This window comes from Cricetulus griseus, chromosome 3 (genome assembly GCF_003668045.3).
Source record: "Cricetulus griseus strain 17A/GY chromosome 3, alternate assembly CriGri-PICRH-1.0, whole genome shotgun sequence".
Taxonomy (NCBI): Eukaryota; Metazoa; Chordata; class Mammalia; order Rodentia; family Cricetidae; genus Cricetulus; species Cricetulus griseus.
This window is the reverse complement of record NC_048596.1, coordinates 27,438,403-27,463,641: the sequence shown is the minus strand read 5'-3', so window position 1 is coordinate 27,463,641 and position 25,239 is coordinate 27,438,403. Positions and strand designations below refer to the sequence as shown.

Here is a 25,239-nt window from a genome sequence, read left to right as displayed (position 1 = left end):
CGAATAATGACACAGAGACTTCTTCAGTATGAACTTATGGCCTTTTAGCTTAGGCTTGTACCCACCTGGCTCTTAAAACTTAAACTATCCCATTTTATATTCATCTGCATTCTGCCATGTGGCTTATAATCTTTCCTCAGTACTTAACATCGGACTTCCTCCACATCTGGTTGGCAAATCTCCTCCTCCAGATTCTTCTCAGAGTTCCTATATCTTCTCAGAAATCTGGCCTATCCTCTCCTGCCTAGCTATTTACCATTCAGCTCTTTATTAAACCAATCAGAAGGCACCTTAGGCAGGCAAGGAAGGACAAAGACTCATCTTCACACAGTGCAATCAAATATCCCACAACAGTTGGAGCTGGCTTACAGTTTCAAAGGTTTAGTCCATTGTCAACATAGTAAGGAGCATGGTGGCAGGCAGACAGACATGGTGCTGGAGAAGTAGCTGAGAGTTCTACACCTTTTTTTTTCAACTTTTTTTAAAATTTGAATTAGAAACAGGATTGTTTTACATGTCAATCCCAGTTCCCTTCTTTCTCCCATCCTCCCCTACCACCCCCCAACTAAAACCCTACCTATCACATATCCTTTCTGCTCCCCCTGGATGGTGAGGCCTTCCATAGGGTGTTATCAGAGTCTATCATATCCTTTGGGATAGGGCCTACCCCCCCCCCCATGTGTCTTGGCCCAGGGAGTATCCCTCTATATGGAATGGGCTCCCAAAGTCCATACCTATGCTAGGGATAAGTACTGAACTTCTACAGGAAGTCCTGTAGATGTCCGAGGTTTCCTCACTGAAACCCATGTTCCTGGGGTCTATATCAGTCCCATGCTGATATTCCAGCTATCAGTCTGGGGAGCAAGAGTTCCCCCTTCTTCAGGTCAGCTGTTTCTGTGGGTTTCACCAGCCTGATCTGGACCCCTTTGCTCTTCAGTCGTCCTTCTCTGCATCTAGGTTCCAGTTCAGCTCGGTGGTTAGTTTTGGGTGTCTGCTTCTACTTCCACCAGCTGTTGAATGAAGGCTATAGGATGGCATATAAGTCAGTCATCAATCTCATTATCAGGGGAGGGCATTTAAGGTAGCCTCTCCTCTGTTGTTTAGATTGTTAGCTGGTGTCATCTTTGTAGATCTCCAGACATTTCCCTAGAGTTCTATATCTTGATCCACAGGCAGCAAGAGGAGAGACCCTGGGCCTGGTGTATACTTTTGAAACCTCCAAGCCCATCCCCAGTGACACAGTTCCTCCAACAGAACCATACCTACTCCAACAAGGCCACGCCTCTATATCCTTCTCAAATAGTGCCACTCCCTTGTGACTAAGCATACAAATATATGAGCCTATGGTGGCCATTCTTATTCAAAACACAACACCTGCCAAATTGGATTAGGACTGACCCTACTGAACTCAGCCAAAACATCTCTGAAATGGCCTTATCTCAAAACGTGATCACATTTTAAAGACCTGTGGGGGTTAGGACATTACTAGGAGAATTTGGGGTGGGCGAACAATGTAGCTACATCAATCTTGGTTCAACACTAGCATGAGGTTGGACCAGCAACTGTAAGATTTTTAAACATTGCTCTACCTACCAGAGAAGGGGCTTGGTCAAATCACCTTTCAGGCCCTTTCTTCTCTAAATTGCTAAAAGGAGAGAGAAAAGAAGGAAAATTGTAAATCTAATGAGATACCAAACTGTGGATCAGTATCAGAGAGCTTAAGAATTATCTCAAAGTTTTGCTGATATAGACAACTTTAACGTATTTTCTCATTTTCTGTTTCTGCCATTCACCCAAATTAATCCAATTTCCACTTCCTGTAACCTCTTGACTAAATTCTGAAAGACAAATTTCATAGTATATAAAAGGATACTATCCTAGAGACCATGTTTTCACCCATCTATTTGAACTTTGGAATTAAAATACCCACTTTCGAATTGAGTTGTCTGTCTTTCAGATAAATCCATTAACATGCATTTAAACAATTTTAGAAGAATTCTTTTATGTTATTACATTCACATATTAGGGCTACAAGAATACTTATATAATAAGGTGAATTTTCCAAAGTATGGTGTAAATATAAAACAGTATCACAGACAATTTAAAAGCAGCTTTCTAAATTGTGTATGGGGAAAAAAAGAATCATTTCTGGGACTTTTCCTAGAGTAGTCTCTATGGACAACTTGGACATCACATTTATCACATTGTTAGATTTTCTTTCTTTCTCCCCGGCCCCCACAAATACCGTAATTCACAGAAGACAGCCAGTCCAATTTTTAAGAAATATATTTACTTATTCCCAGTTCTAGAGAAGCACTGAGTATTCAGTTCTAAGTCACCTTTTCCTTGCTATCTCATTACTGTCTCGGTGACTGTGGTGCATTTTCCACAGGACCTGTTAAGACATGGTTCGGAAGGCATACTTTTACAGTAAGTATTCTGTAAGAAAGATACCAGGGACACATGGGAACTGAAGTTACAAGTTTGTGATGATTTATGGGACATAACTTTCAGTTTCCTCAACAGTTCTTAGTGTAACTTCAAATAGCCTCCTTTCTTTTTGTACAGTCTGTTTAAATAAGACAGACGTTTCCTCGTGATGAAGCAAAGGTGACTGGTCAAGGGATGACATAGCGGGTTTCAGATGACCAGGGGGAATGAAACAGTCCCCAATGAACACACCAAGCTGAGGAGACAGGATCAGCTAAACAAAGGTTGTATTTCTGATGCTCGATTCAGTACACCGAAAGGAGTGCCATCAAAACCAGAAGACAAAATGCTACATTTTTATGACGGATAAAGTGCTGCTCACTCAAACACAAACCTCTCTCATCTTTGATATATTAGGTGATTCCTGTTATAGATTCACTGCTGTCATCATTCAGGTTTCTAATCTTATCAGAGAACACAAACCAGAAATCATTGCTACCACCAGAGCTGCTGGTTTGCTATTATGCTATGAGCCCATACTCTCAGCAGCCAACATTATTCAAAGTTTGATGTGTCTTAAAAGAGCATTTCTTGTCCGTGTTTTTGTTTGTTGTCGTTGTTGTTCTTGCTTTGTTTTTTTTCCCCTTTCTCCCTTCTCTTTGGGCAGTGTCTCTGCATGTAAGGGCCAGGCTAGCCTCAAACTTGTGATCCCTCTGCCTCAACTTTCCCAGGAGCTGGGATTATATGTCTGAGCTTTGGCTGGCTCAGAAATACCGTTTTGTTTCTCTTCCCCCTACTTTTCCAATTCCTCAGCTTCTAGCTTCTAGGCTCTCATCAAGGGAGCATTTTCCTGTAGTAACTGTGCACTACAGTCTCACTGAAGAAGACACCCTGTGGCTTTGGTTAGAATCAAATCACTTTTCATTTCACTTATTACCTCCCATGGAGCTGAGGCTTCCCTGTGTTACTACAAACTCTATTCAGTCTGATGGCGGCCTCTGTGTCAGTACTGAACAGTCGTGCTGATCAAGTCATTCTTGCCATTGGAGGGCTGACATTTTCATCACCTAACACCTTTTTTTTTTCCCCCTTCCACTTTAAAAACAGCCTTTTCCTGTTTATTTTGAGCCTGAGAACAGAAAAAAAGTGGTTTTTCTTTCTTTCTTCTTTCTGTCTTTTTAAAATCTACTTCAGCCCCCAAGATGAGTCTTCACACTTGGTTTGGGAACCAGCTTTTCCGGGAGACCCAAGTTCTTTAAGTAGGTAGTTTATTTCAGTCACTGGGGTGTCACTCTGCTTGTCATTGCCCTGTTACTTGTTAAGTGCTGACCTTTCCTAGGAAGGTGTGGTGAGCCTGCCCCAGCGTGTGTGACATGGGGCAGGCACCGGGTGCACTCATTCCTGTACCATGTCTTCTGTTTGGGAACTTGAGTGCCTCTGAAAACCAGTAATTTCTGATGCTGCAGGCCAAGAAAACGCCAACTGTTCTGTTTCTCATGATCTGGTAGCAGGGACAGGTGCTCAAAATTCTTTCTTCTGGGATCCCAAGGGGACAAATGTGAAGATCCAGGCGTCTATGTTCCAGATCCATACCTCTGCCAGACACTACATCATAGCCATGGCTGTTCGTACAAATGCTGCCCCACCTGGAGGGAAGACTGACAGACTGAGAGGGACTGGCAAGCTTCACCTTCCCTGAACCCCAGCCATGGCTTAAATGGTCCTCCTACATGACCCCTTCTCCTGCCCCAGGCTAGATGCTTGAGGTTGACTTTTGGGTCTGAGCAGAAACCCTTTCAAAGCCCTTCCTTCCTCCTAGCATGTGTTTTGAAGGCTCCTCATAAAACTAACTTGCTGATTTCTGTTCAGCATTGTCTGAAAACAATTCTTGTGCCTAAATAAAGCAAAAGCAATTAAGGAAATCCTTATAAACAAGTGTCTGAGCCCAGCCCAAATTTGGACAGAAGTGCTGAGTTGGAGTCCTTTGTCAACCACTCCTAAACATGGGCTTTGGCAACGTCATTTCAAGCCGTGTTCATCTTCAACTATAGCTACAGCAATGAGTCTTGGTGAATATTTTACTGTAACTGAAGAGGTAGCATATGCTAATGACCGTTGTAAAGGGCCAGCCAAGTGCCATGGCGGAATGGAAATAAGGGTGGGTGCTCTCACATCCCATGGTCACAAGGGATTCAGAAAGGTGGAGAGAAAAACACATTTCTGATGTGGGGGAAATATGAAAATCTGTAGGTAATGAAATATTCAAGCAGTCACTACTTTAAGAAGATTTATTTTACTTTGAATTGTGTGTATGTGAGGGGACATGGGGTCATGAGTGCTGAGGTGGCCCATGGAGGCCAGAAGAGAGCAACAGACTTCCTGGGACTGAAGTTTAAAGGGCCTGTGAGCTCCCTGATGTAGGTGCTGGGACCCAAACTATGGTCCTCTTCGAGTAAGTTTATGTATCTGACTGCTGAGCCAGCTCTAGTCAGAAGGAGATCCATTTTTAAGATCTGAAGCTGAGTAGATACCATGATGTCTTTCTAAGTTGACATCCCAGCTTGTTTGTGAATGCAGCATTAAAGATATAGGGTCCCCCTATGGCTGTGAGCACCAATGGGATTCTTCCCTATATCACCTCAGGAGCCCTGGATAAGCCAGTCCCAAATATGGCTGTCCCTTATACATCAACAGGTCTGTAACTTCTCCGCAACGTTCTTTTTCTTTTTTAGTAAAATTTTCTCTTTCATATGACATATTTTCATCATATTTTCCTCGATCAGATTTGCCCACCTGCCTGCACATCCAACTCTACAATTTCTCTCTCAAAACAAACAAAAGGAACCTCCCATAGAAACACAAAAAAGAAAATCAAAGCAAATAAGCAAAAGAACTAACAAGACAAAAAATGCCCAAATTAAAAAGGAGGCCACCCCCCCCAAAAAAACCCAAAACAATCAAACAAAAAACAAACAAACATAAAACCCCAAAATGCTTAGAGTTCATTCTGTGCTGGTGAACTACTCCAGAGCATAGGACCTGCCCTGGAATGTGGTTATTATAGTCAATGACACTCTATCTTAGAAAAGAGATTTTCCCTTTGCTAGTGGTATCAATTGCAAGCAGCTTCTTGGTTAAGGGTGGGAGCCAGTGTCCACTTCTCCCTCTCAGTGCTGAGACCCCATCTGTCTTGAACCTGTGTGTGCTACCTTGGTCTCTGTGAGCTCATGAACTCACCGATTCCTTGAAGTCATCCACCCCTCTGACTCCTACAATCTTTCAGCCTCCTCTTCCGTATAGGTCCCTGAGCCTTGAGGGACAGGGTTTGATGAAGACATCCTAATTAGGACTGAGTGTTCTGAAGTCTCTCACTCTGCACATTGTCCAGTTGTGTGTCTGTGTTAATTCCCATCTATTGCAAGAAGAAGCTTCTCTAATGAGGGTTGAGGGAGACACTGACCAATGGGTATCGCAACACATCATTACGAGTCATTTGATTGCTATTTGCTTTTATCGGAATCTTACTAGTAGGGTTTCCCCTAGCAGAGACCACTATTTCTTAATGAATATGCCTCCAGGCCTTAAATTCCTTATGCCTCCCAGCTTCCTTTACTTTTGTGTATGGTATGATTTCTCCCTGACAGACCTATTACATTTCTTTCTTTATTCAGCATTTCTTCCCTGGTTAATATCTTATGTCAGCTTGCACCCAGAGTTTTGGTCAGGCACTCTGCATGTGTCCTGAGATGAATATTCAGATTGATGTGCTGTGAACAAAGCAGCTAATCCTCAGTATTAGAGGTGGACCTCATCCAGTCTGTTGAATGCTTTACTAAACAAACGGCAGCCTGCTCATCTTCTCAGTAAGAAAGGTTTCTGTCCCCAGACTGCCTTAGGACTCGAGATGCAGTTTTTCTGGTTGGTGACTTATACCATCTGATCTGAGGGCTGACACAGCCCATTCTTTAAATATCCGTCTCCCGAAATCAATCTCTCTCTCTCTCTCTCTCTCTCTCTCTCTCTCTTTCTCTCTCTCTCTCTCTCTCCTCTCTCTCTCTCTCTCTCTCTCTCTCTCTCTCTCTCTCTCTCTCTCTCTCTCTCTCTTCTCTCTCACACACACACACACACACACACACACCACACACATACACTTCCCTGGTGATAATTTTCTATTTCCTGGGTGTCAAATGCACTCCCTTATATATAAACAATAGTAGGAAGAATCTATCTTTCCATTGGCTTGTCATCAAGCATCTACCAGACAATGTGTGACCCACAGTAGGTACTCAGCAGTGCATTTGCTTACCTATACTTCTTCCAGCAGACTGTAATACCAAGGTTTCTCTTGCTTTAAAATGTCTTTCTTAGCAAGGTGGGTATTTAGATAACTTGTATTTCCCTCTTTCCCCTCTTGTCATTTGCCATAGTTTACCTACTTTTCTGATCCTTAACTCCCTTTATGCTTTTTTTTTTCTGCTTCTCAGAAAACAAAACAAAACAAAAAGTGCTCAGAACATTTGGATTTGTGTGGGCTTCCTGCCCATCATAATTGAAATGCCCCAGTCTCTGCCTAAATAGTTTCAGTTAGACCATTGCACTCTACAAAGATGAGTACATGCAAACTTTTTAAAATGCAAACTGTGTGCAGTGCGGCTTGCCTTACCTCTGCAAATAGTCAGGACATGCACTTCAGAGCATATTTCTTTTGGCACCTGACATAATTCGTTGATGTGGTAGTAAGCAAGGACCTTTTCCTGAAGAAATCAACTCTGTGGAGTACATGTGACTATGTCAGAAAGGAGGTTGCTGCCGGGATAGCGCTAGAGTCTTGTGACTCTACTCATCTTGATTGTGGATTTCACATTCTCAGATTCTGAATGGGTTTTGGATAATGATTCCCTGTCTCGAGTACACTTAAAGTACTCAGGCATACTAGGCAAGTTTGCTACCTTTGGGCTACTTGCCCGGGCCTCCTTTATAAACAACAACAAAGGCAACCTTTATATTTTGAGAGGGTCTCCTTAAGTTGCCAAGCTGGCATTGACTTCACTTAGTAGTCCAGTAGACCTTGAATTTGAGGCCTCAGAATCGCAAGTAGCTAGGGTGAAGTAGGAGAGGGGTACATTTCTTTGAGAAAGCTCCAAATGGCATAACATATATGTCCTTTTCTGGAAAGGTACTACTAGCAGCAAATCTGTAAATGTATTGATTTCTGTCCTTCTGCTTTGGCTGCTTAACCATTTATGGTAGGAATCAAGGACTGCACATGTAGTTTCTCTTAGATGTTGGTTAAAATTTTCATACCAAGGACAGGCTGTACATCCACAGGGCACACACACACACACATGTACACACACACATTTATGAACACTTGGGCATGAAGCTTGATTGCTTTAGATTTGTCAGTTTGGGCTAGCCCCAACCCTGTAAATGCCCTCTTTTTGAGTTTCAATCTGTGTCATTTTCTTGTTTCTACTGAAAAAAAAAAAAAAAAAAAAAAAAAAAACCAGAACTGACAGGTAACAAAAGCAAGTTTGACTCAACACTAACTTTACTCTTTACAGCAACCAACATGATAGATAGGAATCGTCCCTCCCTCCTCCAGGTGGTTGTTTAGATAACTGGCTTGACATTCTTGAGGTTGTGGGTTCAATCCCTCAGTAGGTTAAAATGTACTTAGAAATTCCAAGAAAGGAATCATGCAGGTGTTACCTCTAAGTTGCTTAAATACACATTTTTACTTATTTTCCCAAGGAACTCCAACTCTATAGCTAGCAAAGAAAAATTGGAAATAACTTCACTTGGAATTGTGGATTTATGTCTTCAGGAGAAAATAATTAAAATTAGATTTAAAGATTCATTCTCCATAAAGAAATATATATTCATGTATAGATATTTCCTGAACAAGGTGAAGAGACCTGTATGGATTTAGTGGAAAGATTATTGTATACTTGGACAACAGTGAAGTGTTGATCAGAGCTTTGATTCTGGTACTGGGTAGCAAGAAGAAATCATAGTTACGCTCTGAGTAAGTCTGATAGAAATGATCACTCTTACTTCATGATTAATATTTAAAGACAAAATACTAATCTCATTAACACATGAGGAAATTAAGGCACAGAAAAGTTAATCACCATTGGTGGCCGAAACTAGATTTCAAACTAGATTTGCTTTGAGTTTTCCCTGTATTTTGTTAGTGGAACTTCATGTTAACAGAAACAATAGTAATACTGCCACTTTCAGGGAACTTTTTTATTAAGGACTAGGCATTGTGCTAAGAGCTTTAAAGGCATGCTTGGTTCCATTTAATTATCACAACAGACCTGTGAGGTAGGGGCTGTTTCCACTGTTGAGATGAAGAGCCCGAGACTGATAGACCATATGGGATTTCCCGCCCTCCTCCCCCATCCCCAGGCATGGGACAGTAAATGGAGAAGGGCTTCTCTGTGTTTCTAGTGTAGGCTAGAAAAAACTGTGGTTGGACCTGCAGGGCCACAGAGTGCCGCTCCTCTGGCTATCATCAGCATGACCTTGCTTAGCCTGTACACAGATCCAGTCACTTCGGGTGGGTGCCGCATATTTCCCACATGGCTTGATTCAGAAATCACTAAGTATGTTTTTCTTCCACAGGTGTTTTCGGGATCACAGTTAAGTGTTGGTACCCAAGAGGCTGAAAGCATCACCGAGAAGACCAAGTTGGGAAGGAATGTTCGGGAGACTGAGACTAGCTGCCCAAAAGGATTATATCTTGGGGGTAAATTTTGCTGTCAACCATGCCAGCCTGGTAGGTCACACGGAGCATCCAGAGATGAGTGGGAGAATCAGGGGGAGGGATTGAGATGCCCTAGGGGTAAGAATGTGTTGAACAGTTAGGTATACAGCTATTGGGCTGTCCTATTAGTAGATAGAGTCACACAGGGGAGGCGGAACTATAAAATTATCTTCCAAACACAAACCGTTTTTTTTTTTTTTCATCTTTATTATGTTTCTCTGGGGTGCTTATGAAGAAACAGAGTTTACAACTGTCATACATGTCTAAAATGAAAAGAATCATCTATTTAGCTGTTTCTCATGAACTAAGGAAAACCCATTTGTGAGGGTTAAAAACCTGTCATCTCAAAGCTGACCAGAGTGTTTTCTGACTACTTCTGTGGCTCCTTCAGCCAAGACCTTCCACTCTCAGTGGTATATCTCAACCCCTCTCCTCAGCCTATCGCTAAGGCTCTCTCTCTGCCCTGGCACAGAAGCCTGCAAAATACATTTGCATTTTGCAGCTGAATAACCAGATGAGCTAGAAAAGCAATGAACAGCAACCAACAGTTTTTCAAAAATCAGTGTTTTGAAATGCAAATCACTTTCATGCTGGAACTCTTTCAAGCACCAGCAAATGAGAGGCTAAGGAAAATGTAATTTTGTAAACTTAGTTTCCACTTTGGGGTTGTCCACAGTCACTTACAAACACAGATCTGTCTCCAGTGCATTTAGAAGATAAAAAGGTGACCCAGTGGTATTTAGGTTTGTTTGACAGGTTTCAGGCAATAGTCATAGACCTCCAAAAGGCTTCTGTAGGTTTCATCGTTGGCCTCTCAGGCTTGCAGTACCAGAAGTACAAATCAGGCCCAAGTCATGCTCCTACAAAGACCTTCGGGCACCCTCCTGTCCAGGGTTTACTAAGCCTAGCAAGGAAGTTTCTCCTATGATACAACCTCCTCATACCTAAGTTCCTACACAGTTACTGTTTTCCAAACTGCAATTGGGAATCACTTATTGGGTTTTTTTTTTCTTAAGTTGCTGAAGACAATCAATTTATCCTATGAATTTTTTTTTTTTTTTGAGTCAGGGTTTCTTTGAAACCTGTCCTAGAACTCTCTCTGTAGACCAAGCTGGCCTTGAACTCACAGAGATCCACCTGCCTCTGCCTCCCAAGTGCTGGGATCAAAGGTGTGTGCCATCACTGCCCTGGTTAGCCTGTGAATTTGATGTCTATATTTATAGTTTGAAAATTTGGAGTTTTATGTTTAAAATTTAAAGTGCAAGCTAAAACAAAGATGATGTGTTTTGTAGCTTTCAAAGAATTCTGCTGTGTGCGTTTACTGTGCTTTTGTCTTAGAGAAATCTCATGTCTGCTACAAACTTTAAGAAGGAAAATGGGCCATGTGTAGAAAACTGGACAATGTCATTGCCCAGTGACACAATGATGGGTTATTTATAGCAGAATGCATTAAAACTTGAAAGTTTTGTGTGTGTGGCATTTCATTTTGATAACCAACAATGTAGGATTGTGCATGTAAATTCTGCAGTAATCAAAGCCTGGGATAGTTTCTATCAATCAAAGTCTAAGTGCAACCACATTTCTGATATATGCTTAATCTAATCCTCAGTTGTACTGATTTTTTTTTAGCAGTTGATAACTGGCATTCTGGTTGTACTAAAGGTTTTTCTCTGTCTGCCCCTTCACTAATATATCCCCCGTGGTATCCAACACACATAGAACACTTGCATCACTATTATTCTCTCTGGTTGAATTTTAGGCTTACCAACATTCAAGTTAGGTTCAAATCCATTTACAGTGTTGGTGATCTGATAGTAAGATATAGTAATGATGATATAAATCAGTGAATATCAGATATTGGAAAATGGTGTTTTATTTTTAAGGAAACTAGGCTGAATATTTTGGAGACATACAAACTGTTGGTGTGATAAAGCTTTCTTTTTCATCAAAAGGAAGGGGAGTGGGAGAAGGGGGTGGAGGGAAGATGAACAGAAACCACAGGCGATGCATTGTGGATATGACTTAAGTGAAAAAGTCTACAACTTCTCTCTATGTCAAATGATTAGCATACTTTTATAGTCTCTTTAAAATAGAAATAAAATATATTTTTCAGTGATCACACATGTGAATTGATATTTTTGGTTGATTATAATACACTGTGTACATTTACAGAAATTTAAAAAATAAAAATCAAATACTTGAGAAGTTTTCATCACATCTTGATATCCAATAGGAGAAATCCAAAAGTGTATTTCTTATTTATTATATTTACATATATACACATATCCACTGCCTCTATACTACTATATATACATATATGTGTAGACATAGTGTATTTGCATGCATAAGAATGCAACAAAATAAGAAAATTCATATCTCAAGGTAGTTGGTATGTAGGTGTTTTTAATAATTTCCCATTTCTTCCAAAATTTCTGCAATAAGCAAGTGTGTGGCTATCAGAAAATTACATGTTTTGAAATCCTGTTTTTTTGTTGTTCTTTTTTGGTAACTTTTTTGTAGTTTAGGAAATTTAGATTGTGTACTTTAGGGGAAATAATCTTTTTTTAGGATTAAAATGATAAATTTTATTTTATTTTTTTAACCATATTGAGAAAGAGGAGGGCAAATTCCCTTTTCTTTATTCCTCTTTTTTTTAAATTTGAATTAGAAACAAGATTGTTTTACATGTCAATCCCAGTACCCTCTCCCTCTCCTCTTCCCCTACCACCCCCTCCCCCAATCTTAATTGTTGAAGATGGAGTTTCTGTCTGCCTGGTTCCACTGCCCTTCAGTTCCAAATAAACACACAGAGACTTATATTAATTATAAACTGTTTGGCCAATGCTCAGACTTCTTACTGGCTAGCTCTCTCTTAGTTATTAACCCATTTCTATTGTACTATTTATTGCCACGAGGCTATGGCTTACCAGTAATGTTCCTGCATGTTACTCCTTTGGTGGCTATGGGACATCTCTCTGGCAACTCACTCTCTGTGTCCTCTCCCAGAATTCTCCTAGTCTAGTAGCCCTGCTTATACTTTCTGCCTGGCTGAAATACTGGCCAATCAACATTTATTCATTAACCAATAAGAGAAACATATATTCACAGCATACAGAATGACATCCCCCATCAAATTGTATTCATATAAAGCAAACAATGGTTTCAGGTGTTGTCCTTAACACTTTGGCTGGCTCTTGGGAACCTATTCCACAAACTGTGTTGCCTTGCCCAACCTAAATAAATACAAAGGGCAGGTGTGGGAGGAAATGGGGGAGAGGAGGTAGTAGAAACTGTGGTCAGTATATAAAATAAACAATTATATTTTAAAAATCAAAAAAATGCTAGACAGCATCTATAAGTTAGCTTATTAGATATTTCAGTTCACTTAGACAGCAGTGTCATACCACCTGCATGGAACACAATGCCTCCTCTCCTCTGTCCCCAGTAGAATACTGCTATAAAGGCTTGTGTAGCTCTGATGTGCCATTTGACTTTAGCTCTAGATTTTCATGGTTCACCTTTTAAAACAGACTTGTTGGTGTTTACTAAAAGATCACAGGATGTCATTTATATTTTCATTTAGTGACTCACGTTACATAGTAAATGTTGTTTCCACAACAAGCGTTCTATGAGGAAATTCACCAAGTCAAGGAGTAGGAAACACAGCATAGATGACCCTTGCTGCTCTGTGCTCGTTGAACAGAGTTGACTGCGTTTGTCTGTTGTCATCATTTACACCATTAGTGACTAGAGTTGCTAGCACTGCATCTCTGCTGTGCTTCCCTGCATATTTTGCAGAAGTTTCCTCTTTATTCACTACCCACTACTACTTGCTGCCGCTTGGCATCTCTGCCTGAGAAGGTGAAGGCCCCGGAAACTAATGTTTTGTCTTACTTCCTGCAGGACTTCCTTCAGCTCCTAGAGATCCCTTAGCACACAATAGGCACTTAATAAACACTTGTTAAATATGTTATCTTTCCAGAAGGCATTGTTCCATAATTCTTAGTCACTGAAATAGGAAGACTTACTTTAATAAATCAAAGCAAAGATGAATATTATTTGAAATTGTTTACAATAATAACAAATCCTATGGTATCTTATTAGAAATATGTTTGTGTTTGTCTGCAAAACGTACTGCTTTCCTGGGTAGAAAATAAACAGAAACGGGGGAGAAGGAACTGTGACTATCTACTTGGTGGCACGTGCATGGTTCAGATGGTAATGACAGAGAAGTCTTCATCATTCATAGGACAAAAGTTAGGCTTACAGACAGTAAGCACTCTGTCAAAGATTTGATGGCAATTTCTAGACACTCCCAATGTTCTTTTTCCCGGGATTTGTGGACTTGGGAAAATAAAATGAGAATCACAACAATTTCGTTTGGTAATCTCTGAGGCCAAAGGCAGCCACCTCTACCATCTACCCAGTTTCTTCTCTTTAAAGAGGTACACTTGGTCACTCTGATTGACTCTTTCCCCATGTGTTTCTGTTGCTCATCTACTTTTTATGGGAATGTTTTTTGCCTTTTGCTATTGAAAGGCTCTTAATGTGATTCCTCAGCACCCCCTCCAGTAGCTATTTGTCTTTCCCATGCATTTACATAGAATTAGCCTAACAAGTCGTTCCCTGATTCTTAAGATTTGTTATTATCATCTTTCCATACTGCCCATGCTGTTACATGGCGACTGCCCAGGCTTCAAAAATTTGATATCCTTTTATCCCATGATAGGTGAACGAAAACATTTGGACTGTACAGTCAGTGGTGGTAAACCAAGCTGCCTTCCCTGCACGGAAGGGAAGGAATACATGGACAAGGAACACTATTCTGATAAATGCAGAAGATGTGCACTGTGTGATGAAGGGCACGGTATGTATCTCAGAAAGCAATTGAAAGAGGCTGATCTTGCTATCATCTATGACACCCTCTGAGATTGGGACCTCCTCTGGTACCATGCTGGCATACAGGAAGGAGCAGAATGAGGCTAGCTGGGGAATATGGAGCTAAGGGAGTAATCACTTTTAAAGGTCTTCTCAGCAAGTCTCCCAAATGGAGACAAAGGACTCAATAACCCTGTGAGTGGAGACACACCAGCCGCAAATAAAGCCACCCACAGAAGCCAATGTCCCCACGTCTATTTAAACTTATGGCTCTTCTCTATGGCCATACAAAGAAACCCAAGGTGTTGGGAGGACATCCCCTCAGCTTTGGGGATCTGGTCTGTCTGTCAACATCATTTTACTTGGGGACCTAAAATTTTGTAGCTATATCAATTTATTCTCAAATCTAAGAAGAAAACAAACCAAAATGACAGCAACAGCCATATTTTGGCTTGATATCAAGGAAACCCTGGGCATCATGTTTTAAAGCTCTCTCTCTCTCTCTCTCTCTCTCTCTCTCTCTCTCTCTCTCTCTCTCTCATAAAGCTTTTACACCAGACTGTAAAGAAGTGATGCCAAACCCTGTTTATACATTAGAGTTGCTTAAGAAGCTATTGAAATACTAATGCTTAGGTCTCAGCTCCCAAATAAATCAGAATTTCCAAGTGGAGCCTGAGCACATGTCTGTTTAAGCCTAGTTTAGGCTTATCTTGCAGCATTCCAACATGCTAGACATGATGGTGGTGGTGGTGATGGTGGTGGTTTTCCAGGCCATGTATTTAAGGCTCAAGGCTCTCAATTAAAGGATTGGAGGGACCATCTAAGCACTGTTGGGGAGAGTCTGACTCTCTGGTCTATCTACCCACTAACAACTCTACTTGATTGTTGGTTCTTTCAACCCAATACTGCCGTTTTTGTTAGTAAACACTGTTATTAAAGGTGTGATGGTGTAACAGTTGATAATAAGCAGTAGATGTGGCCATTATTTTCATAGCTTATTTTTAACTAGCTGCTACAAAGAATAATTTATGAACTGGCTTTCTAGGTTTAGAAGTGGAAACAAACTGCACCTTGACCCAGAATACCAAGTGCAGGTGCAAACACAACTTCTATTGCAACGCTTCTGTCTGCGAACACTGTGATCCTTGCACTGTGTAAGTTTCCATATTAAGTGCCTAAAATACTAGCTATAACTTAGGAGATCGTACCTTCCTAGAGAAGAGCCACACTGAGTGGGAGTTAGGAACTGAGTTCTGTTCTTGTTTCCCATTTGCTCAGTTACCATCAATCAGCACTGGACATCACTGAGCACTTTCCAGCCCCCAAACATTACCAAAACTGTTCAAGTGACCCTGCTGGCTGCTTAGGTTAGTGAAAGGAGATGTGTGACTGTTATCAAGGTTTTGGTGCTCAGAGCAAAGAAGGCAAAAAAGCCAATGCTTATTGCATGTCAACATTTTATAGAGTATGGCAAGCATAGAACATTTGTGCTTGGAGTGGTGCAAGTTATGCACAAGACCTTTTGACTCTGTGTGGAAGGTGGGAGCCTTAAGGAGGCAAGAAACAGCATTACGTGTAGGTGGAAGTGTGTTCAGGCAGGGAACAACAGCTCTAAAGAGTCATAGGTAACTCTCATATCTGCTGGAGGGTAAAAAAGCCTGAAAAGGAATTATCATGAAGTCTTTGTCATGATACTAAAGAGCTTGCTTTTGACTCAAAGCTAGAAAACCTGGATGCACTGCTCACCTGGCTGCTGATGAATTTGGCTAGTTTGAGCAGATCACTTAACCCATCTGAACTTCAGTATATTTAATTAGCTCTACCCACCTGCCACATTTCTCTGGTGATTACACTAGCTACTACGAGTTGCAGGCACAGCTTTTGCATCTCAGGATACACTTTAGTGGTAGAGCACTTGCCCAGCAAGTGCAAGGTCTTGGGTTCAATTTCCAGCACTGAATGAAAAGTAGCTACTGGTTTACAAGATGTTGGTTTTCTATAAAATGCTTAGAACTGCTATTTCCGTGCCATTCCATAGGTCTATAACTTGCCTTTGGAACCTATGGGCATATATATATATATATATATATATATATATATATATATATATATGTATTCAAATTACATTAGGGTTAAGGAAAGAAAATACAGCTCTTCTTTATTGTCCTTGAATGTTTACATATACACATTAATATACACAAGCATACACATATACATACGCATAGATACGTGTATATGTACACATGTAAAAATTCACATATGCATACATTACATTAACCCACCCACTGTATGAGTTAAGTGGGACCACCTTGGTGCAGAGAAATCAAGCTTACATATACTTTTACATTTAGATATTAGTTTTACATGGCAATTTTTATAAGCTCACTTATTTTCAAGCTAAGAAGTGTTTCTTTTTTAAAATGTCAGATTTCAATTAGGATCAAGCAGAAATTTCTTTAGATAATTTTTATGTATGTCTTGATTTGATTCAGTGTATTCTTAGGTTTTCTGATAATTTTGATATGTAACTGTTATAATCATAGTGATCTGAAAAACACAGTCTATGAATGATTCAGACAGAGACACCACATTAAGAGAAATCAAGGGTTAGCTCTGTCTTTTCCTCAAATTATGAATTACTTAGATGTTTCTTAACTGATGCTCTGGTGATTAGGAATTTCTTATGAATGAATCATATTCTCAGTAAAGATGATTTATCTCAGTCCATAACTCATATTGAACATAAAGTGTACATATGTCAGAGCTTTCTCCTTTGAAATATTAACATTCTATTATTAACGTCTGAAAAGATGATTATTTTGCTAAAATTCCTTGTGCTATCAACATTTTCCTATTAAATAATCAGCCTCATTTAGTGAAAACAATTATCTCCCTGGGACTGAGCATCCATGACCCAGCCTCAGATAGTTTACTTTTTTAAACAGAGTTTCAACAGAGTTTTTTGAAGCTGCAAATGCATGTCAGAGACCCGATGCTTCCTATCTTATTTATTAGAAAAATCATTTGTGTTGTTATCTTTGCTCTTCTCTCTAGCTCCAAGTGTCTGAGAGTGATGAGGTACAAGGTGGGGGTGGCAGGGAAGTTAATTAACTTGGTCCCAAGTAATAACCCGGCAATAGCTCTGTATACTTTACAATTACAATTCAGTTTTCTTCTCACTGGCACTCTGAGTTATAGTGTAATTGTCTCCATGCTGCCGGTGAACTCACAGGCTCCAGGAGGTTACCTGATCTCTCAGCACACCTGCATAGGCTGCAGGAAGAGGTGGGCTGTGAACTTGGACTGTCAGAGTTTCCCTCTCCAAAGAAAACCCCACAAGTGCCTCTTGACTGTCCTGGTCACTAGGGCCCTGGGCAGCATCCTAGGTAGTGGCTCCTTTCATGCCGTTTTATTGATTTATGAGACTTGTTTTTTTTAAATTGCCCTTGATAAGTTATTTTTTAAAATAGCTTTTTTTAAAAAAAAGCTCTTGTATCTTAAGAACTCAATTTATTACCAACTTTATGTTTAGTTTTGTCTATCCCTTTCTTTTGTATATCAGTATTTTATTACCTTTTAAAAATCTTGATGTCACTCAGATCTTTAGTTTTATTTTTTAGATACATGGCACAGGGATAAGCACGTGACTGCAATGGTGTGGAGGCCAGAAAATGCTAGAGCTGGAGTTAGATGTGGCCCTGAGCTGCTCCGTGTGGGTTCTGGGAACTGAACTCTGATCCCCTTCGTAGGCAGCAAGACTCTTAACCACACAGCCATGTCTCTAACTCCAATATCTTAAAGGAGATGTAACATTGTTCACACGAACACCCAATCACAGTTCTTAGCTTGTAACAGCTTTTGATGGTGATCTAGAAATGTCAGGGGGGAAACAAGTGCCAGAGATGAAAGGGCAAATAAAAAGAACCGTAATCTGTAATGTACAATGAAAGACCGAAGGAATCTATGCAGGTCATCTAAGTTTCTTCTGCGTTTTCCCTCTAGGTGTGAACATGGAACCCTTGAGGAGTGCACACGAACCAGCAATACCAAATGCAAGCAAGAAAGTAATCATTTGTTTCTATGACTACATCCCTTCCCCATCCCCGTCCTCATGTCAGAATAAAAGCTTGTTGGCTTGTTATTGATTGAGAGAGCAGAGCTTTACTTTATCTTAAAAGCTGCTTAATTGCATATAAAATGTTCAATATTCTCCACTTCAGGTTCCAGACACCATTTCCTATGGTTGTTCATCATCCCTGTTTGGGTAATAGTATTTGGTAAGTCCTCTATTTCTTTGAAGTGTACATTCAAATGACATGAGAAGTAGCCACTATGCCCAATGAGAAGTCACAGAAAGCCAGGCAGAGCGTGACAATGATACCTGGTGAACATGAACTTCTCTGGGCCTGCCCTCCCTCAATAAACCATTTATTTTAATGTATATTTAATTTTTATGTTTATTTATTTTTAATTACCCTATTATTTTGTGTTTTTACTTAAAACTTATGATGTGTTTGCCAGTAGTTAAGGGAAAGCTGTGTATCATCATAGTTACTCTGGAAAATCACCTTGAGGCCTGGCAATGATAAGATCCACCAAGTACCAGTGACTCAGAATCTTCTCATTTTTCCTTCTTTGTTGGAACAAGTAACTGTCCCTTAGTTCACTTTTCTTAGTGTGAGGATTTCCTATCAGAACGGAATGTGAGTCTGACAGCAATCCCTTTGGTCTTTCAGTGTTTATCTTTGGTCTTTCAGTGCTTATATATAAAAAGTATTGGAAAAGACGTCCCAATGACCCTGAATCTGGGATCTCAAATTCTGTGAGTATACAAAGTCTTTCTTGAAAAAAAATGAAAGAAAGAAAGAAAATTAGTACATTCTTTGAAACAAGTATGTGGGTACATAAAGTCACATCAGCTTTCTTGAAAAAAAAAACAGAAGAAAGGAAGAAACAAAATTAGTACATTCTTTAGAAAAAATGTATAACTCAATTAAAACCATAAAATAAAATTAAATAAAAAATGTGTTTGTTCATGCACAGGTTAGAGCAACATTAATAATGAGTTAACAGGGCAGCTGCTAATTTATTAGTAAGTTTTTTTTGGGGGGTGCTACCTAAAAGCATCTACCTCTATAGCCATTTGAGTGGAGATGGAGCCTGTAGTGATCTACATACTCTCTGTTGGGCAGCACAATGAAGCATGGTATTGGAAAGGAGCATGGAACTTGGTGTTAAAGACTCTTTTACCAGAGTTTTCCAAAGGAAGAAGTTGATTTTGGACCCCTTACTGACCCAGAAGAGCACTCAAAACCAGAAGCAGATTTTGTCAACCTGTATTTATATGTTGCCTTCAGCATTTACAGTGGATAGTGGTCAAGGTTGCTGTCAGTCTACTGGCTGTTTCCAGGGAATGATGTCAGACCGAATCGTCACAGCACTCATGCACACATACATTATTTATCTGGTCAAGGGACATGACTATAGAGAGTATAGTTTAAGATTAAAGTTATGCATTAAAGTTAACTTATAAAAAACTTGATTATAGGGGGAGTCCAAGGCCTTGGATTGGTTGTATTATTTTCTCAAGGGTGAGTCAAATTTAAACAGTAACGAAACAGACTGAATAGATAGTTTTAAATAGTTTCAAAGCTTATTACTAAATTGGGCTAAAAAAGTTGGACTTCTGAAGGTAGGCTTACAAGGGGTATTTTTCTAGAATAAAATAAATCCTTACAAGGCTTTACACAAATACTATAAGGAGCAATAAAGGAGCTTGGAAGCCTTCCAGTGTGAGCTGGAAAAGAGATGTGTAAAGCGCCATGTTTCACCTTGCTATTTTCCTTGCAGAAATGCCATTAACCAAAATACGATACTCAGATTCCAAACCCCAGCCAAGACTTTGCTCTTAAAGTCCACCTAACAGTCACAGTATGGCTCTCTCTAGCTAGCTGTGGAACTAATGCTAGACAGTATTTAACACAGGAATATGAAACCTTTAGAGTCAAAATTGAATGAGTGAAAGAAATCATCTTAATCACAAAGTCCAATTTTCTAATTATGTATATCTAGCAGACAATTGTATAACATTTGCTTCTGAATTTAGAAAGAATTAAATGACATTTAAGTATGTATTTGTCACTCTACCTCTGTTTTATTCTTCCCAGGAAAACATGCCAATGATTTCCTCAGGTAAGTCTTTCTATTATCTTATTTCACAGAAGTGTCTTTCTTTGTCAGAACAAGCCTAAATCAGAACAGACTAACATTTTTGAGTGAAATAATGTTCAAATTTCAGTGACATTTTAGGCTGTCACTTAAACTGTCAGTTCTATCAATAGTTTAAATTTATAATAGTCTTAATTAAAAATAAACCAGGCAGTGATAAGACCATTTATTATGAGAGGTTTAAGAAAAATTTTCTTCACAACCAGTTAGTTGTATCACAAAACTTCTTATAAACTGATGTTCAAGTCAAGTGGAACCATAGCCTCAGAATTTTCTCACCTCTGCAACATGTCCAATTCTGTTTGGTTCTGTCCTTTGACCTGTGACTTGGAGACAGGAAGAACTGTCCTTTTAGGTTGTGGGTCTGGTCATCAGGTCTCTAGGGGGCATTAGGCACAATCTTTTTTTAAGCTTCTGATGTCACGAATGAGATATGAAGACATAAAGATATCTAGTGTCACGGCCAGCTCAGAGAATAAACTATAGGAGCCACAGCAGGCTTGAGAGGACAACAGATGCTTATTCTGTCTGCATCTATAGGACCCACCCATTCTCCAAATTTTAAGGGGAGAAGTAAACATGGCTTCAGTAATGGAATGATAGAATGACATTTTCAGACACTATTTTCTGTTTTTCAGATGTTGACTTGAGTAAATACATCCTGGCTATTGCTGAACTCATGGAATTAGACAAAGTTAAAAAATTTGTTCGGAAGAATGGGATCTCTGAAACAAAGATAGATGAGATCAAGAATGACTATTTCCAAAACACAGCTGAGCAGAAAATCCAGATGCTTCAGTGGTGGTATCAATCTCATGGGAAGAAGGACGCATATCACACTTTAATTAAAAGCCTCAAAAAAATCAACTGTTGCGCTCTTGCAGAAAGAATTCAGGACATAGTCATGAAAGACATTAAAAACTCAACTTCAGACAACAGAAATGAAAATGAAAGTGAAAACTACCTCAGTTCAAGCTAGACAGAGAGAGAGAGAGAGAGAGAGAGAGAGAGAGAGAGAGAGAGAGAGAGAGAGAGATCTTTTAAACCAATACTGTGGCTGAGGTCTGAGTCAGCAGCATTGCCGTGAGTTCAAAGCCAGACAGTACAACATAGTGAGCTCTGGAATAGCCTGGGTCATAGTGTAAGACCTTGTCTCAGAAATAACAATAACAACAAAAAAATACAAGGCAAGGAAGAACATTTTAAATAATGGAGGTCTATAAATGTTATTTGGCTTTTTATTGAGTATATTTTCTGTTTCCTTAGATTTACAGAGACAATATATTTATAAAATCGGAAGATTTCATGATTCTATTTTGAGTAATGTTAATATGTGTGTGGAGGACGGACAGGCGCAAAAGTAACTGCAGTAGTGATTTACGTACCCAGATAGAAGTTTACAGAGACGCGTATAAACTTCATATCATGCTCTAGCCAAGAGTATAGTTAGTGTGTGCTAGCCCACACCATTCCATGGTCACAGAAGGCATGACTTTGGCTATAAAGTCTTGCACATTCTGTAAAGCCTGTTTTCCCTAACCCCAACTCTAAGATAATCCTAGAGATGCAAAATGGCAACATAGATAGAAAAAGACTTGGCTAGCACTCCTCAGAACATATGCAAAGTTTGCACATGTATTTAAATGGAGAATTAAATAAGGTTCTGTCTCAAATATACTTTTTTTTTTTTTGCACAGACCATTGGTGTTTTGTGTTGTAGTATTTCAGATTTAAATTTGTGTGGATAATGTAGAATAAATGCGAATGCTTGAATATACTCTATTTATATATACCATTTTATTCTTGCAAAATAATTGGCTTGTTTCTCAGGTGTCAAAAGTGTTTTTGAATAGGAGTGAATCACTCCAGCCACACTGCCTCTCTGTTTTTTCCTTGTTGTTCAATCTGATACAGCCTTACACACTCCTAAACTTGGAAACATTCCTAAACCAGGACTGCCTTGGTAATTCTAACCTGTTTCGGAAGGAGGACTACATTGCTTTTCTAGAGGGTAGCTGTAGGGCATGTTATGGACTCACGCCTACCATCAATAGTGGGGACAAAATGAAAGCCCACTTGGTTGCCTTTAGCAACTCTTGGTATGTTCTCTTTCCCTGCAAATGACAGCTGATTCCCAGCAAAGGTAAAATGGCCAGAAGATTCCAGGAATTGCTTCTGTTCTTCTCTTCTGGTTCTGAAACCGTTTCTTCCATCTACTGCCATGTTGTATTAAATGTGAATTGGAATCTGCAGTGTTTGTGTTTATATTCATATACTGTGAAAAGGGAAACAAATACTAGCAGTTACCTCAAGATCTTCCACTGATGGGGGATTCTTTCCCTCTATGTATGGAAATGTATAATAGAGGAAATGATTTTTTAAATTAAAGTACAATTTTGGCATTTCTAGCTCTCTTGCTCATTGTTTTATTTTCCTTCACCCAAGTGACCACTTAAGTGTTACCTGTTCAGTGAATCGTCAAAACTTGCTTTGACTTCTGAGGAGGAAATTCCTTTTGTAAAGCCTTTTAACAGTTAAACGGTTTGTTCCATGGTTGTTACTGTCAAGAATATTCCCAAATAGAACACAGACATTTGTCAAACAGGAGCACCGATATATGGGTAGAAAATACAAATGTTAATTGGTGGGGGTTTTTGTTTTGTTTTGTTTTGTTTTGTTTTTAAAGTGAGCTTCAAGGAGGAAATACTCTAGCTACTTGTAACCACTAGCCCATTGGCTCTCCTCTTTCTTTCTCTCTCTCTTTCTCTCCAAGAAGCCCTTAAAAATCTATTTGTTACCTTGGTTTTATTTCTATTTTTGAGACTATCATCTGAACACAGAAATTCATACAACAATAGCTTTCATGCTCAAATCAAATTTAGCTGAAGCTACTTAACAGTCACAGAAAGTAAGCATAGTAGTATTTAGGGGAAGTGTGACTATGGCTCATATATTACCCTATCAAACAACTAAAGAGGCTTTGAGGATCTCCTACATGTGGGAGGTACCCTCCCCTGCCCCTGAAGTCAGTGGCACAAAGCAATCCTCTTTTCCTATCACGAAATTTTCTTTCATGTCTTTAAATTTTTTTAATTACAGTAATACATTTATTTAACCCAATATTTCCAAGAATATGCATTTTAGCAGGCAGTCAGTATTAAAACTATTAACTAGAACTGGAAGAGCAGCTTTGCACAGTAAGGCCGTGGATTCAGTCCCCAGCAACACAATTAAACAAAGCAACTCTCCCTAAAAAAATAAACAAACAAACAAAAATACTACTAACAAAGCATTGTTGATAAGACAGCTTACATTCCCCCATAAAGTCTTAAACTATGGCTTGTATTTTAATTACACCTGTAAGCATATCTCCTTTTTGGTTACCCACACAGTTCATATATCCAGTGTCCACATGAGGACAGTGGCTACCCCAGAAGATACTTTTCATCTTTCTCTCTGTTATAGAGTCCTAGAATAACTGTAACTCTATGACCAGTTAGCTCTACTAGTTTAAGTCTGGATTTTCTGGGTATGTGATCCTAGACAGCTTTTCTGTAGTGGGTTGGAAGTCCAGCATCTCCCATCCATGAGTTAGTTGCTTTGGGGAAATGTTTTGCTTACATCCATCTGTAGCTGTTCTTTCACCTAAAATTTTTCTTTGCCTGACTCTTGGAGCCTCACTGTCTTGAGGAAAGTCAATCACAACCTGTTCATCTGTGTAGCCTGCTTCCCTCTAGGATCCATTCTATCCAGGCCAACGTGACAGCCTCCTGAACTCCAGCTCTGCTCTTTAGCTTGGCAGATGACTGCTTTTCTTGGGAAACCTGATTGCTGTGGTCTCAAAGAGCCCTTAGGAAGAAATATTGAGTGGCATTGGGATCTGCCTCCATTTCTCCACCGACAGATGATGGGTCTGGGCTCTCCTACCCAGCTTTCTAGTTGGAAACAGCAGAAGGGCAAGCCCAGTACAGTTGTTGGGTCTGCAGTGAAACTCCCACTCTTCAAGGTGAAATTAGCTGTGAGAACATACTGTGCCTATGTTGATGAGGTTGAACTTGAACCAAGAACTTTTAGTCCCTTTGAAAAGGTTTTGTTCTTGAGGATGCGACTCTTTCCCCTCTGGCGTCACCCAGAGACTCCAGGAATGAATGAATGCTCCCACATCAATAATCATTGCTGTGTTCTGGACTTCAAGTGGCTTCTTGGTCCAAAGTTACATTTCTTTAGTGATCCACATCTTGTTGTGGTAGACATCCTGAGCCACCCAAATGTCATTTATGGGCATCAGAAAAAAGGCTATAATCGAAAAAAGTTCAGAGCCTCCATGGGTGTTGCATACTTAAACATCTTTAGTAAGTCCACAGTATTCACTAGTGTTTAGTTTGGCTAGGCACTGTGAGTACTGAATTGCCAATTTCTGTTCAGTGATCTGGATGAGGCACACAATGCAGCATTATTTACAGTTGTTTTCATCGATCTCTTCTGAATGTAAATTTATCCAGATCAGAATTTTATAGCAGGGGCTGGGATGTAGCTCCTCAGTAGACCACTTTGAGCATTCCTAAGGCCCTGGTATCAACTCCTATTTTCAAGAAAAACAAACAAACAAACAAACAAAGAGAAAAGCTACACAATGCCAGGTATTTGTAGTCTTCCCAGTACTTTAAAACCTGTTCATAAATACTGTTTCATGTTTGTTGCTGACGACATGCCCACTGCTAGTCTAACTATTCTTTTCTAGGTAACACTTTCTTTTCCTGTGGTAGATTTTGAAGCTTCCTCTACTACACTTCCTTGGTGTTCTGCAATTTCACTTAGAAGTTTCAATGTGGATATATTTATCTCTTCCTCCTCCCTCCTCCTAGTCATCCTGCTTCTTTTCCTGCTTCCCCCCCCATCCTCCTTGTTTTTGGACGTCTCTCTCTGTGGTC

The 25,239-nt window shown here is 39.7% G+C and overlaps 1 protein-coding gene across 3 annotated transcripts in view; it reads left to right on the top strand.

Annotated features, from left to right (window-relative positions):
- The window catches only part of Fas (Fas cell surface death receptor), a 32,956-nt gene extending 10,240 nt beyond the window's left edge, over nucleotides 1-22,716 (top strand). For 2 of the 3 annotated variants that reach the window (XM_027406386.2, XM_027406384.2), the window contains exons 2-9: nucleotides 9,061-9,214; nucleotides 13,932-14,069; nucleotides 15,126-15,234; nucleotides 18,083-18,144; nucleotides 18,301-18,357; nucleotides 18,817-18,902; nucleotides 20,248-20,272; nucleotides 20,947-22,716. In XM_027406386.2, coding sequence (XP_027262187.1) covers nucleotides 9,061-9,214; nucleotides 13,932-14,069; nucleotides 15,126-15,234; nucleotides 18,083-18,144; nucleotides 18,301-18,357; nucleotides 18,817-18,902; nucleotides 20,248-20,272; nucleotides 20,947-21,287 — 972 coding nt within the window. In that variant the 3' untranslated portion in view covers nucleotides 21,288-22,716. The remainder of the gene's footprint in view (nucleotides 1-9,060; nucleotides 9,215-13,931; nucleotides 14,070-15,125; nucleotides 15,235-18,082; nucleotides 18,145-18,300; nucleotides 18,358-18,816; nucleotides 18,903-20,247; nucleotides 20,273-20,946) is intronic. The other variant, XM_027406385.2, reaches the window with a different exon arrangement.
- Nucleotides 22,717-25,239: the final 2,523 nt, after the last annotated feature.